This window comes from Corapipo altera, unplaced genomic scaffold (assembly GCF_003945725.1).
Source record: "Corapipo altera isolate COAL_440 unplaced genomic scaffold, ASM394572v1 290, whole genome shotgun sequence".
Taxonomy (NCBI): domain Eukaryota; kingdom Metazoa; phylum Chordata; class Aves; order Passeriformes; family Pipridae; genus Corapipo; species Corapipo altera.
In genome coordinates this window covers 131,797-145,613 of record NW_020885041.1, presented here as the reverse complement: position 1 = coordinate 145,613, position 13,817 = coordinate 131,797, and the positions used below count along the sequence as shown (strand labels likewise).

Sequence of the window (13,817 nt, the reverse complement as noted above, 5' to 3'; positions counted from 1 at the left end):
TGCTGATAAAACCCTCTGCCAGGAGCTGCCTGTCCAGCCCTACAAGAGCTTTCCCACCAACACTCGCCCGTCCTGGCACTTTGCACTTTCTCCACGGGGCAGTGTGGACAGATGATTTTCCAAATCAAGCCTGGTTTTAGCCCAGGAATAAAAATAAAGCCAAAAACCACGCAGGCAACCCAAAGAGACTAAAATGGAAGTCACTGTGGCTTTTAATCCCACACACAGTTCCTGTCGCCCACCTTTTCACGGCTCTCGGGTGCCAACATTTAATCATTCTCTTGGCTTCAGTTTTTAGCATAAGGCAAGTGCCACAGGCACTCCTTGCTGGGAACTCTCCTCCAAACCTTCTCCAACCATCCCAAGAGGCAGTTTGGGGTGCCCAGCCTGGCTCAGCCCAACCAGACCCGAAGTTACTTCGCTTCATGAAATCCTAAATCCTTGAACAAGACGCAAGGAGGGGAGGAGAAAGAAGGGAAGAGCAATTATTGCCCTATCTGGTGATCAAACACAGTGTTCAGCAACTCTGACCTGCCCTTAAACACAGCCTTCCAGAGCACTAACCCAGTTGGCACCACCTCACCCTGCAGAGTAATGATGCATTTCCAGATGGGAAAATGCTATTCCAAGTCACCAGGGCGATGAGGTCGATGACTGTGCACGATGAAGCAAAGAGAGGGATCTTGATGAAAGCACTGGCACTTAGGAGATCCCTCCTCAAACAAAACCCAACTCAAAAAAACCAGAACCAACCAGTCAACCAACACCAAAAAAAAAAAAAATCAATTGCAAGAAGGAATTTTTCAAAAATCAGGAGGTCAGATGTGGGTCCTCCATCCTCCCGCCCTGGCCTTCCCACAGGGACAGTACCAAGTGTGGATCCATAAGGATGTCACTCCCATTCCACAGAAAGAGCAGCAGAAAAGTGGTGGCTGCTCAAGAGAGCAAAAGATGTTGTTTTTCCCAAAGCACTGGAATCTGAAGCACAACCCCCAGTCACTGCAGAGCTCTCTCCCAAGTGCTCACTCGAGGACAGTCACTATTAAACAGGATTAGTCACCAGAGCAGGATCCCACTACTTAAAGGCAAAGCAATACAATTATTAAACTTTTACCTGCCTCCAATTAGTGTGTGACACCCGTAATTTGGCTGGCGGGAACTCCCACCGAATTCCCGAGGTGTTCCTGGCAGAGGCAGCTCCCGGAGTCGGGCTTGGCTTTCCCAGTCCTTCCCTTCAATCCTGACCAGTGGGAACCAAAGCACCTCCTTCAACACCCCTAAACCCTGCTCTGCACCTCCCCTATCCCAAGCCAGAGCCGTATTCCTGGGAATAAGAGCAGCCTGGGGCCCTGCACGGCCTGGAATGAGGAGCCCACTCAGGCCTGGGAAAGAAGATTTAAACAGAAGGAGTAGGAGAAAAACGCCCTGCACGGCCTGGCAGGAGCAGCACATTCTGGGCTCTGCACTCAGGACGGGCTGTGTGAAGCTTTCAGTCGTGTTGACATCCCATCCAGGGCTCCCTGAGGAATGTCAGTGCCAAGGAAACCCTCCTGGCAGGGCCCCAGCAGGCCCAAGGAAGCCCATTATTATCCCGTCGGCTCCGGTGCTCCGGACGAGACGGATCACGCGAGGAGCGACTCCCGTCCAAGGGCTCTCAGGGCAGAGCCAATTCCTCCTCCAGCAGAGCTTTGTAGCAGGCTGGAGAGCAGGAGGTGGCAGATCCTTCTCCTGTGAAAGCCACTGAAGCTGAGTGGAAGATCAAAATAAGGAGCAAAACTCGGGAGAACCCCCCGAGCTCCAACGATCCGGCCGCGCGAACCCACCCCGGAGTCACCGAACTCCTTCCTGGGAAAACACACCCTCTTCCCTAATTAATAAAGCACATTCGTAGCTCTTTGAAGGGAATGGCATTCCCTTTTTGACACAGAGTGGCCCTTTAAAGCAGGGAAATCCTGCTGTGGCCGTGAGGAGAAGTAAATCAGTTTATTGTCACACCGATATTTCTGACATTCCAAACGGCAACATCCTCACACACGGAGTTTTCTTGCCTCCTGTCAGAACATCACTGCTGCCACAACGTGTTTTCACACAGCTGGGAAGACAAATATCCCTCCTACACTGACACCAGTGGACTTCAAAGCTAAAAAAACCAGGCTTCAAAGTAAGAAAAGCCTCATTTCAGCAGCCATTTCCAAACCCACGGCAGCTCCTGACAGAGGATTTTTCCTCCCGTGGCCTCTCTCAGGGTGCAGAGTCTCCTCTTCCAATTCAAATAAACTGAATTCTCACATGTCTCACTCGCAGGGGGAAGGAAGTGTGGAGAAATCAGCGGGATTATTTAAGAGCACAGAGTCAGCAACTTGACAGGGAGAAAAAGAACACAAACAAAACCAACAAAGGAGCTCATAAAAAGAAAAAAAAAGGTTGTGCAGTTACAGATGTGACTTAGTTTGAAAACTTCGGTCTTCAACAACAAATTAAGACAGGAATTATTTACAATGCAATGTTCTTGCACTGGAAGGGGCTGCCCTGGGAGGTTTGGAGTCCCCAACCCTGGAGGTGTCCAAGGATGGGGACAAGGTGGGGATGGGGCACAGGTTGGACTTGATGATCTCTGAGGGCTTTTCCCCGTGGGATCCCGTGTGAATTATTACAAAATGTGCCACTGCAACCCTGTTAAAGAGCTGGTTCTGAGGTCACATTTTCTCACCCAGCTCCACAGGACAAGCTTCTACCTTGTTCATTCTTCCCCAGTGACAAAGAAAGCAGAAGGTGACGGGGGAGTGAGCACAACAAATGACTCTGAAACCCCCTTCTTGGGATGCTCAGGGGACAGGGGCTCCCAAAACCCCACAAAGCAGAGGAGGACACAAAGCTCTGGACAGTTGTTCACACAGTAACTCCAACATCTCCAGAGAGGCTGAGGAACATCCCTGGATTCCTCCCCAGCCCTTCCCTACCTGAGGAGCTGCTCCAGGGTCCCAAACTGCTCCAAAATCTGCTGGTGCTCCCCTGGGGATGGGGAGGGGAAGGGAATTTCACTGCAGTGGGCACCCTCTGCACAAGGCCATGGCCTGATGGACACACCAAAGTGACTCCCTCCTGGAAAAGCAAAGCTGCCACCACAAGACAGGTGGGAAGCCAAGAATCTCCCTGGCAGAAGGACAAACTGGCCCCTTTCCAGCAGCACTGTCCCCACTCCAGGGGCTGGCCCAACACAACACATCAGGCAGTTGTGACCTCCACCAGTCACCTCCAACTCCACACAGCAGGCAGAGGAGGATCAGGGGAAGGAAAGGTGGTTTACACCTGGTTTACTCCTGGTTTACACCTGGCAGTGAGCAAACACTGCTCTCTGGGTGAGCAAACACCTCAGAGCACCCAAATCACCCAGCAGATTGTTCTGTTTGGTGTCGATGTCTCTGCACCCCCCAAGGCCACAGACCTCGGATGGAGCGAAAATAAACTCATTGGGGGTTTATTTGCAACAAAAAAAAGGCAAGAAAAAACAAACATGTTTCCCTGGAAAGGGCTTTGAGCAGCAGGTAGATGAAAAACTCCCCGTGGGTAAATTCAGCACTGAAAAGTATCAGAAGGCACAGCTGTAAACAAATTCTTTTGAACAAACACTGGTCAGCTGGAAAGAAACCTTCCCTGGTAAATAAAACTGGTGGCTGCACAGAGGGAAAAAACCCCCCAATCAATCTCTAAACTGGTTCCCAAATGTTTGTCAGGCCAAACCAGCTCCTGCACTGAAAGGCCACCAGATTTACCCCCACAGCCTGAGCCCTTCACCTGAATAAAGTGTCTGGAATCTGGAGAAGAAGGAACTTTATGCCCAGTAAAAACTCCAGGGTGTATTTGCACTCACGAGGTGCAACCTCTGCAAGGCCAAATTTATTGTGAAGATGGGTTAAAAACGACAGGAATATCATTTATACACATTTCTAACCACGTCAGAGAACAAGCAGATTTCTGCTCTTCCCAAGGGAAAGCTGGACACTGTCACCCAAAGCCAGCAGTGGTTTGGCTGCACTGGGGAAAAGGAGAAACTGCTGGTTCTGTTTGCTGGTGAACTTTATGGCAAAGTCACTCACAGGAACAGGACGAGCCTCTTAAAAGTGCTTCAGCCACAAATCCAAACAAATAAACCCCATTTCCACCCTGTGAGCAAATCCAAAGGCTCTCTCCAGTTGTCCTCACATCCACCAGCCCAGGAAGCAGCCTGGCAAATCTGCTAAAAGCTTTAAGGAGCCTGAATTAAATATTCATGCCCTGAAAATGATGAAGCCAGCACAAACCCCCCCCCCCAGTTCTCCTTTGCCTCTCCAGCTCTCTGTAGCCCAGAGCAAGGGATGAAAAGAGCTGGAATCTCCAAAAAGGAGGAGGACACTGGTGGTTCTGCCTTCAGGAGTTCAGGGTTGGCTTTCCCAGCTGGGGATTTTCCTGGGATGCTCCTTTACCTCCCTGTTACCTCACAGAGAACTGTCCCCATTCCCCTCCAGTTTAAGGATCCTTGGTCAGGTCTTAATAACAACCTGGAAAGACTTGTCAAAAGCTCCTAAAAAACCTTGTAATTGAATGATGACATCAATTACCTAATTTTAATGAGAGTGAGATCATATTTTAATTTTTCACTCCGTGCTACATTTCAAGCAGAGGTGACTGTGCAGTTTCTCTCAGCACTAACCAAGGTCCCTCCAAGGTGGAAGCAGAATTACTTTCAACAACAAACTAATCTTTATTGCTTTATTTCCCATTAGCACTTAATTCTCCAGAATTAGCCTGGTTTTATTACTATGCAAAAAGACACGTCAGCCCTTCAACTCACTCATGGCAAACAGACACCCAAGACTTTGAACTCACTGGAAAAGATCCTGGCAGCTAAATTCTCTCCAGGCATGGGCAACTCTAAAATTTCCAGAAAAAAAAAAAACAACAACACCCAAACCTAAGAAAAAAAAATAAATGAGGCCAAACTCAACAAAAGCATCACCTGAAAAAAGCAAAGTAAGACTCGCAGAGGGTGTGAAATGTTAAATTAACTTTGTGTCTGAGTCACTTGTGGGGATCCCAGTCCCACAGCATCCCTGCTGGGAAGGGCAGGGTGGAATCCATGGTGCTGGATGAGCCTTAAGGTCCCCTCCAACCCAAACCATCCCATGGCTCTGTGATTCCAGGTATTTCCTTCCTCCTCCACCACAGCCTCCCCACGGAAGAGAGGAGAATTCCACCTCCCCTTCTAATTCCTGCCTGGAAATGACAACATGAAAAGTGCTTGGGCAGGAACCATCTGTTCCTGTGCCTAATGGAGCCATAATCACTGGATATCAAACATCCACTGTTTGGAGAACCAGGGGTGTCAATGGAATATTACCAGGGAGATGCTCATCTCTGCTGGATAAAATATGATGTTCACAGCAGGCTTTGCTTTCAGCTGCAAACCTCGAGGCCTCTCCCAGCCAACCAGAGCAGCACTGCACAGTTTGGGGGGGGCTGGAGGGGCAGGAAGGGCCCAAGGACGTGTTGACAGCAGTAATTTAAAGACAAGACACTCTGCCAAGAAAGAGAAAGCAAAGGATTAACGGCCAAACAGAAAACTTGCAATTAAGCAAAACCTCTGAGAAAGGAGGGCTGTGGATCTCTGGGTTGGATCCCTGCCCTCCAGTTTGTTCTCCAGGACTTCTCTGCTGACTCCAGATGTTCCATGGAAGTGAAGTTCGTGCCACGCTACGTAACAGCCCCTCAAGAGAAATTATGATGATGGGGAAATCAAACAACCACTTCCCTCCAGTCTCCCCTGCACAACAGGACTGTTCCTTCTCTAGCACTGGGATTCTGGAAGCACAACAGGGTTGTTTCTTCTCTAGCACTGGGATTCTGGAAGCACAACACAGAACTGCCAGAGAAATGCAGAAAGAAAATAAATAAACTCCTCGGGGGGGACTCCCAGCTGAGATGCTCCCACCAAACACGACCCTGACCTCGGTGACAGCCAACCTGGAGCATCCAGAGAAAACACCCACGGGCTGTGGCACCTCAGGAAACTCCAGGGAGCTGTTCCCTCCAGCCCTGGTTCTGCTGTGTCCAAATGGGCACAGGATTCCCTCAGGGGCTGCACCAGTGTCCAAATGGGCACAGGATTCCCTTGGGGGCTACACAAATGTCCAAATGGGCACAGGATTCCCTCAGGGGTTGCACCAGTGTCCAAATGGGCACAGGATTCCCTCAGGGTTCTGCACCAGTGTCCAAATGGGCACAGGATTCCCTCAGTCCCTGACAAAGGCTGGCAGCAGTTGGCACTTTGCCCCCGGCCTCGCTGCCTCCTTCCTCTTCAGATGTGCCTCCCACCCCTGATAACGCCTGGAATTCGCACCCAGCAGGATCCCAGGGAAAGGGCAGCACAGGAAACCCCTGGTCAGCTCTTTCCCCTGGGCCAGGGAACTCCCTGGAAGGGCCAGTACAGTCCATCCCCCCCCCAGTGTCCCAGGGAGACAGCAAAGGTGCTCCCAGTGCTCCCAGTTCCACCATTAACTGGTTTAGTGAGTTAAGACACGGATCTGTCGGCGACTGCTTGGGGCAGAATGTGCTGAAGGAGCAGAAATCCACCTTTCAAGTAGGGATCCATGAAAACAGCTTCAAACAATCCCTTGAAAAGGTGGAAAGGATCCAAGAGCTGCGAGCTCATCCCAGTGTGACAGCAACTCCCGGGGACTCGTCCTCACGCTTCGCCCGCAGGAACCCGAAGCTCTTCTGCAATAATTCTTCTGGATGGAATCACAGAAAAACCAGCTCTGACATCTCCCAGATCTCCCTCTCCCTTTCTTGGACTGTTTTACAGGCTCCTCTCTTGGTGTCAAGGATCCCACAGCAGCACTGGGAATTCCTGTGAGCTCCTCTCCCCCCAGACCCCGGAGCGGCTGCACCGGCACAACCCCGAGGTCGTCGCTTTGCAGGGCAAGGAGAGCTCCCAGATCCTCCAGAACCCGGAGCCAAACTCTCATGGAAAACTATTTACTCCTCCCCCTGGTTCTCCAGCCAAGTCTTTCCTTTCATCCTCGTGCCCAAACCCTTGTGCCTCCCTGGGAGAGGAGTGTGCCCGTGGTGCCGTAGGACATCTCCGTGCTCGCACCATCCCATTGCTCCCAGGAAGGTGTCCTGTCATTTTAAACATCCCCAGGAAGGTGTCCTGTTGTCTCACACCAGAACAGAATAAGGAATTACTTTCCTGGGAGAACAGGCCAAGTTCTGGCATCCTGGAGAAGTGTTATCACCACCCTCCACCTTATTCCGTGCCCTCCTCCCTTGTTGCTTCCTTGAATCCATCTAAATCTCTGGAAGGTGGGAAAAGAGTCACCTTTGCTGCAAACTCAACACTGATGAGTGTGAGGCTCCACAAACACATCCCTGAGAGCTGCCAGGATGTGAACCTGGATTTCCACTTGGCTCTTCCCATCGGGTTCAACACCAGAAGCCACCTTCCCACCCCACAGATAACTGGGATCACTGCAGGGAAGGGATCCCAATTCCCAGTCACACCTGGAAAAATGGCTTTGTTCAGATGTATTAAAAATCAGCTCATCAACCCTGAATCCCACACTCTGAGGTGAGTAACTACCCCCTAAAACACAGGACATTAATCCCAACACATCACGCAGGACTCTGCTGGATCCAAGTGCTTTTCCTTACACCCTCCATGCTCCAAGGAGTTGCTCCTAAAAGTGTTTTACCAAAGCTCTGTCCAATGAACGAGGGTTTGACACACAAAAGGCAAAGGGTAATTACATCTTCCTGTTTGCTCTTCCAGCCAGACATTTTTTTTAAAGGCCTACTGCAAAAAGAATTGCCCTGAGAGCCTTCCAAGGCAACAACCCGGCTCCAGGGCTATGGATTTTTCTGATTTTTGGGAAAATATCAGAGCAAATGAACAGTGTCCCAGCTCAGGCCTCTGTGCTTCTGGTCAAAGTGACTTGAAACATGTTCCTGAGCCTTTAATGTTGATGGGGACTGGCCCTGCACAATTTTTTACATGCTGCAATTTTAAAACAGGACTTAACAAGCAAAGTGTATCAAACACGGGAATAACCAAACAGAAATGTTTGCTCAAGGTTTCTAGGTGTGGCTGCAGCCAAGACATAATGGGATTATTTATATCTGACTCATTTGCTTCGCCTTCATCCTCAATTCTCCCTATTTGGGACTCAATAATTGACTTTTTTTTTTTCTGCGCCGCAGGACTTTTTACATTCGGGGTATTTTCCAGGAGGGCTTGAAAGTTTAAAGCAGAGAGGAGAAATTCCACTAATAACAGTGGGTTTACATCATGTTCAACCAAAACTCACCATCAGCATCACCGAGAAACCCCCTGAACATTCAAATTCCCAGCCTGCAAATGTCACAGTGGGAGTGAAAACGTGTCCCAGGGTCTGCTGTGCCCTGGTTTGTGACCCAGCCCCTCACCTCAGCCCTGTGCATCTCCCCTTCCTGCCTGGGGACTCAAAACAAGGAGACTTCCCCCTTTTCACTGTGGCAACTTCCAACCCCAAACTGTGTAAGAAAGGGAGGGTTTTCGTTCCCCTCACAATAAGAATTGTTTCTTCTTTTTTTTTTTTTTTTAAATCCACAAGGGATCACTTGAAGAGTTTCTGCCCTAAGAATAAACAACTGGTCTCAGACTCTAAAAACATTTACACCATTCTGAGATCTCCCTTTTTGTAACACCAGAAGCTTCAGCCTCACGTTCAGTATTTTTCCGGGATTGCCACAAAAGCCTTTAAAAAACCCTCTCAAAACACTCAATAATTTGCTCACTTACAAATTCTTTCACTGCCCCCGAAACAAGGTGAAAGTTTAGGTATCTTTTTAAAGGAAACAAAGCTCAGATTCCTAAAAGTTTTCCCCAAGTGCCCTCCCCCCTGGTTTGCCGAAGTTCACGGCTCTGCCATTCCGAGATGGAAAGAGTGAGGTGGAAGAGGTGAGGGCAGCCTGAGCCAACCCTGCTGCCAAGGGCTTGGTTATGAAACCCGGGATGCAGCTCTTGAGGACACACACCAGGGAACAGACAGGATTTCTCCAGCCTGGAGATGCCACACTGGGTGAATTTACCCACGACACCCTTTCCCTTTCCGTGTCCCTCAACCAGAGTCACCAGGACCTCGCTCCAACCCCCCCGTGGGACACACCACGAGCTCCTGAGTGCCACCAATGGAGCACCTTTAACAGGCATTTCCTGCTTGTGTTCAATTAAGGGGGGGGAGGAAAAAAAGGCAGCCCAGTTTAACAAGCTGCAGATCTGTTCATTCTCTCCCAGAACCACCGAAGAGGATCAGGGGCTTTTATCTGCCTGACTCTCCAGCACAGGGGGAATAATCACAGCCTGGAATTTGCCATGTCACCTCCCAGCTCCTGGGAGGAATTCTCCCCGCTCCTGGTCCCGGTGACAACGCACACTGTGAGCTGGAATGTGAGCAGGGACAGCGGGAATGTCAGCAGGGACAGTGGGAATGTCAGCAGGGACAACATTCCCTTCCTCCCTTCCTCGCTCCCTTCCTCCCTTCCTCACCCCACAGCCCAGGGTGACCTCAGACAACCATCAGCTCTGCCCTCACCTCTCACTAGAAAGGGAGCACAAAACTCCCCAGGCCTCCTTCCCCTCCTTGGGGTTTCTTTTGGCTGCTCAGCCCCTCTCTGGGATCGCTGTTCCCACAGAAGGGTTCGCTCATAATTGCAGGGAAAGAAAACATCAGGTCAACCCTGATGGATCCCAGGGAGCAAACACAGCACTGCCAGGAAAGGGGCCTCCAGCTGGAATGGTTCCCTGTGTCACAGGTTCATCAGCACCCAAAATGAAGAGCTGATGTGTTAAAGGACAGTCACCCACAGCCCATCCTGGTGGAGATGGCTCATGTGGAAAATGAGCAGGAGGAAAATCCTTGTCCTGAGCTTCCTGTGGCTCGGGAGGAGGAGGGGGAAGTGCCACGTGAGGGTGGATTCCCAAGGGAACACAGGGATCTTTGTGAACCACAGGGATGTGGGACTGCAGGGACAGCAGTGCCTTCCCTCTGGAAAAGGGGAGCTCTGGCAGGTCCCTTCTCTGGAAAAGGGGAGCTCTGGTAGGTCCCTTCCCTCTGGAAAAGGAGACTCTGGTAGGTCCCTCCTCTCTGGAAAAGGGGAGCTCTGGCAGGTCCCTTCTCTCTGGAAAAGGGGAGCTCTGGCAGGACCCTTCCCTCTGGAAAAGGGGAGCTCTGGCAGGTCCCTTCCCTCTGGAAAAGGGGAGCTCTGGCAGGTCCCTTCCCCTCCTCTCTGCAGAACTGGAGGGGATGAAACAGAACTTCCTCCAAAAGTTACCTGTGCTGCTCTCAGAGAAATTCATCATAAACCTGTAGCAGAGGAACACCAGTGCTGCTATTCCCAAAGAAATTTTCCAGTGCAGTGAGCTAAAATCCAGGAACACAGGCTCTGACTTCACCTCTTTGCAGTTTATGCCTCATCTCCAGTAAAAGGTTTCGTTTCCCAGCTCCTTTAGGATGAAGACACAGGAACAATATCCTTCTCCAGAGACAAAGGCAGGAGAAACATCCCAAACCATTCTTTTTCCACTGCTGCACTTTAGACCCCGTGTGTGACATCAGTCCTGAGCCCAGAGGCAAAACTGGGAGCGCTCGGGGGTGCACTCAGCCACCAGCCATCCCAAATGGAATAGTGCATTATTCCTGCATTAAAACATCTGTTTTTCAAGGCAGGCAGCCATCCATCCGGCTGGTCCGAGGCAGATTACAGGAGACCTAATTTTATCAGGCAGGGATACAATTCTCCCTGGTTTTTTTTTGCTCCCTAAGGACACGGAGCTGGGCGAAAAGCAGGTTGTCTGACTGCTCACTCAGGCAGGAAGGGGCATCCTGGGCTCACAGGATGGATTAATGGATGCCCTGTAGGCTCCGTGGGCTCCCATCCCTGTGGAATTCAGAGGCCAGAAGACCCAGAATTTGCATCAGCAATTCTCAAGTCAACAAGAATCAGAAAAAGTTTATGTGATAAAACTTCGCTTTTTTTTTTCTTTTTCTGGTTTTCCTTTTAATCATCCCAAGTCCCACTAAATAAAACGAGGTGTTTGCTCACAGGGAGGGAAGTTTAAGTTACTGTCACGCTGCTATCTTTGGTATAAGCTCAGTGTGACTCAAATAAAATCCTGCCTGTGTTTACTCCAAGTGGTGCTTCCCAAACCCTCGGCTTTGAAGTCTGAAAAGAACACGAGCTGATGGAAACTGATGGCAACAGGCACTTCAGTCCCAACACCAGGCAAGAGGAACGAGCCAGGAACAACCCAGCACACGATCCAGGATGGGAAATACAGGTGTGAGGCTTCTCCTGAGGCTTTTCATCAGGAGTGCAACGGGAAAATCCGTGGAGCAGATGGAATGCTGCTGCCTGTGGAGCATCCTTTAGCTGTAAATCACTGTTTCCTCACACATGGTGCAAATGTAAAGACTCTTCCATCCTAATTAATACAACGAGACATCCTGGCCTGGTGGCTCTTCCCTGATTTCACAAGCTCTCCAACAAATTTTGGGACTGAGTCAGCCCCAACTGAGGAATGCTTCAATCTCTCCAGATCCAGGCCCAAAAAGCAAGTGAGGGAGTCACGGAGAGCTTTCAGGAAATGCTTTTTCTAACTGAGACAAAACCATCCTGAGAAATTATCTGCTCATTGTCTTTGAGAGAAATGCAAACAGGAACTCTCCGGCTCCCCGGCCCGTCCCTCGGGAACGCTCGCCATGAGTTCACTCTTTGGCTCCTGAAAAACTTGCCACTGAACAAACACGATAAATCCAGGGAGCAGAGAACTCCAGGACAAACACTAATCAGGGGAGAGGGGCTCAGGAAGGAACCATCACCCTTTTTTTTCCACCACGTCACCCCACGGAGCAGAAGCTCGTGGGGCTCTCCACGGGCGCCTCCCCTGCGGAGCCCCAAGGGTTTGGGGAAGAGCAGCAGCTGCCTCTGTGCAGCTCCCCTGCCACCCATCACATCTGCTGCTCGATGTTTCATGCTCCAGAATCCAAAATAGCAAACTGAGCACCAGCTATGTAGGACACCACCACAGCAAACCCCGAGCGCGGCGGCTCCGGCGCGGATGGGCCGGCGGGTCTGGGGAGTGTCCCCAGCCCCAGGATCCAGCTGGAACGGCAAATATCCCCCATCCTGGGAGCACTCGGAGTCATAAAGGACAAACTGGGAATCCTTGCTACCAGAGAGCCCCTCCTCCCAGCTGAGGGAACTGGTTCCAACTCCTGCAGAGCTTCAGAGAAGGTGCAGGACTCTCTTCAAAGCCTCTAATTTCCTCCTCTCCCCAAGGCAAAGGGTCAGAGCTGCAGCTTTTAAAAACAGCCCCAAACTCGGTCCTCATTTCCTAAGCATAAAAGGGACAACACAGAAATATGCACATTCTTTAAGTCTCCTGCTCACCCTTTATTATTCCAGCCTGGATGCTCCAAAAACCTTCCTCCTCTTCCCCCTGGCTCACATGCTTCAGTCATTGCACCAACAGCAAACCCAACTCCCACTCGCAGGAGCCAAAATACTCCTTTCCCAGTGTTTGTGTTTAACTCCCTCTCTCCAAACCATTAATCACTGGAATCACCCTGCCCTGGCCATCTGCAGAGCAGAGATCCTGGGATCATCCCGGGGACCTTCTGTTTGCCCCCACTGGGGATCTGGTGCTCTGCTCCTCTTGCTGGATTTCCTTTTCCTGTGGCACAGACATTGTGTGCTCCACGTCTGCATCGCTTCTTCCCGGGCTGCAAGGCTTAAAAAACCCCCACAGTTCCATCTGCAGCGAAGGATCTTTGTCAGGATCTTTGCAGAGCCAACCAAGGCTGGGAGGATGATCCCTGGGTGAGCACAGCCAGCTCCCTGTGACAGCCTCCAAGAGGGTTTTTTTTTGGGCATTTCAAAGCTCTCAGAGCTGTGCCTGTGCTGGCTGCACACAAGAGACACAGATTTTCTCAGCAGATTTGGGGCCCATCCGCTCTCAGTCAGTCCTGCAGGTAAATTGAGGAAGCAACATAAAAGCTTTCCCAGTGCTGGTTTTGCCTAATGCAAGACTTGTGGGTGAGATGCTGCATAAATGCACAAAAACCACCTGCAAGTCCTGTTACAGCTACGAGAGGATCAGATCTGACTTGCTTGTGTTTGCAAAGCTCTTCTTCAACCTTTCCTGGGCTTTGCCCACAGTTCCCCTCCGAGTGGGGGGAGAAAACTCAAGCGAAACCTTTCTGCTCCCTCAGCACAATCCAGCCCCTGCTCAGACAACGACTTCCCTTGGCTCTGTAATTGAAATTCTGTGCTTGGGCTGCTTAATCTATTAAAAAAAAAAAAGGCCCTCACCTCCTCTGACAGGCGCCTGGCAATCAAGGGCTGCAAACTCAAACGCACAATTTCTGAGAGATCACAGAAATACCCCCATTCCAGAGGAAATTCTCCAGCCAAACAAAACAGAGGCTCTACCCACTTGCTTGAGTCAACACGTTTCCTTCCAGTAAGGTTCCATCCCATCTGGCTGCCCTTCAGTCCCAGGGCTTCCACCGTTTTGCTGATCCTCCTTTTTCCACGCGTGCCACCATCCCTGGTGTTCCTTCAGCTCCCAAAAACCCCTCACACCCAGAGCCTCAGCCCCAAAAACCCCTCACACACAGAGCTCTGCAGACAGACCCTCAGCTCCCAAAAACCCCTCTCACACAGAGCCACAGTTCCCAAAAATCCTTCACACAGAGCCCTGCTCTGCAGACAGAGCCTCAGCTCCCAAAAACCCCTCTCAC

At 50.6% G+C, this 13,817-nt stretch overlaps 1 protein-coding gene across 3 annotated transcripts in view; it reads right to left on the bottom strand.

Annotated features, from left to right (window-relative positions):
- Positions 1-10,387, bottom strand: part of DIP2B (disco interacting protein 2 homolog B) — a 54,815-nt gene extending 44,428 nt beyond the window's left edge. For all 3 annotated transcript variants that reach the window (XM_027668507.1, XM_027668508.1, XM_027668509.1), the window contains exon 1: positions 10,348-10,387. In XM_027668507.1, the coding sequence (XP_027524308.1) occupies positions 10,348-10,375 (28 nt within the window). In that variant the 5' untranslated portion in view covers positions 10,376-10,387. The remainder of the gene's footprint in view (positions 1-10,347) is intronic.
- Between the last annotated feature and the right edge of the window lie 3,430 nt (positions 10,388-13,817).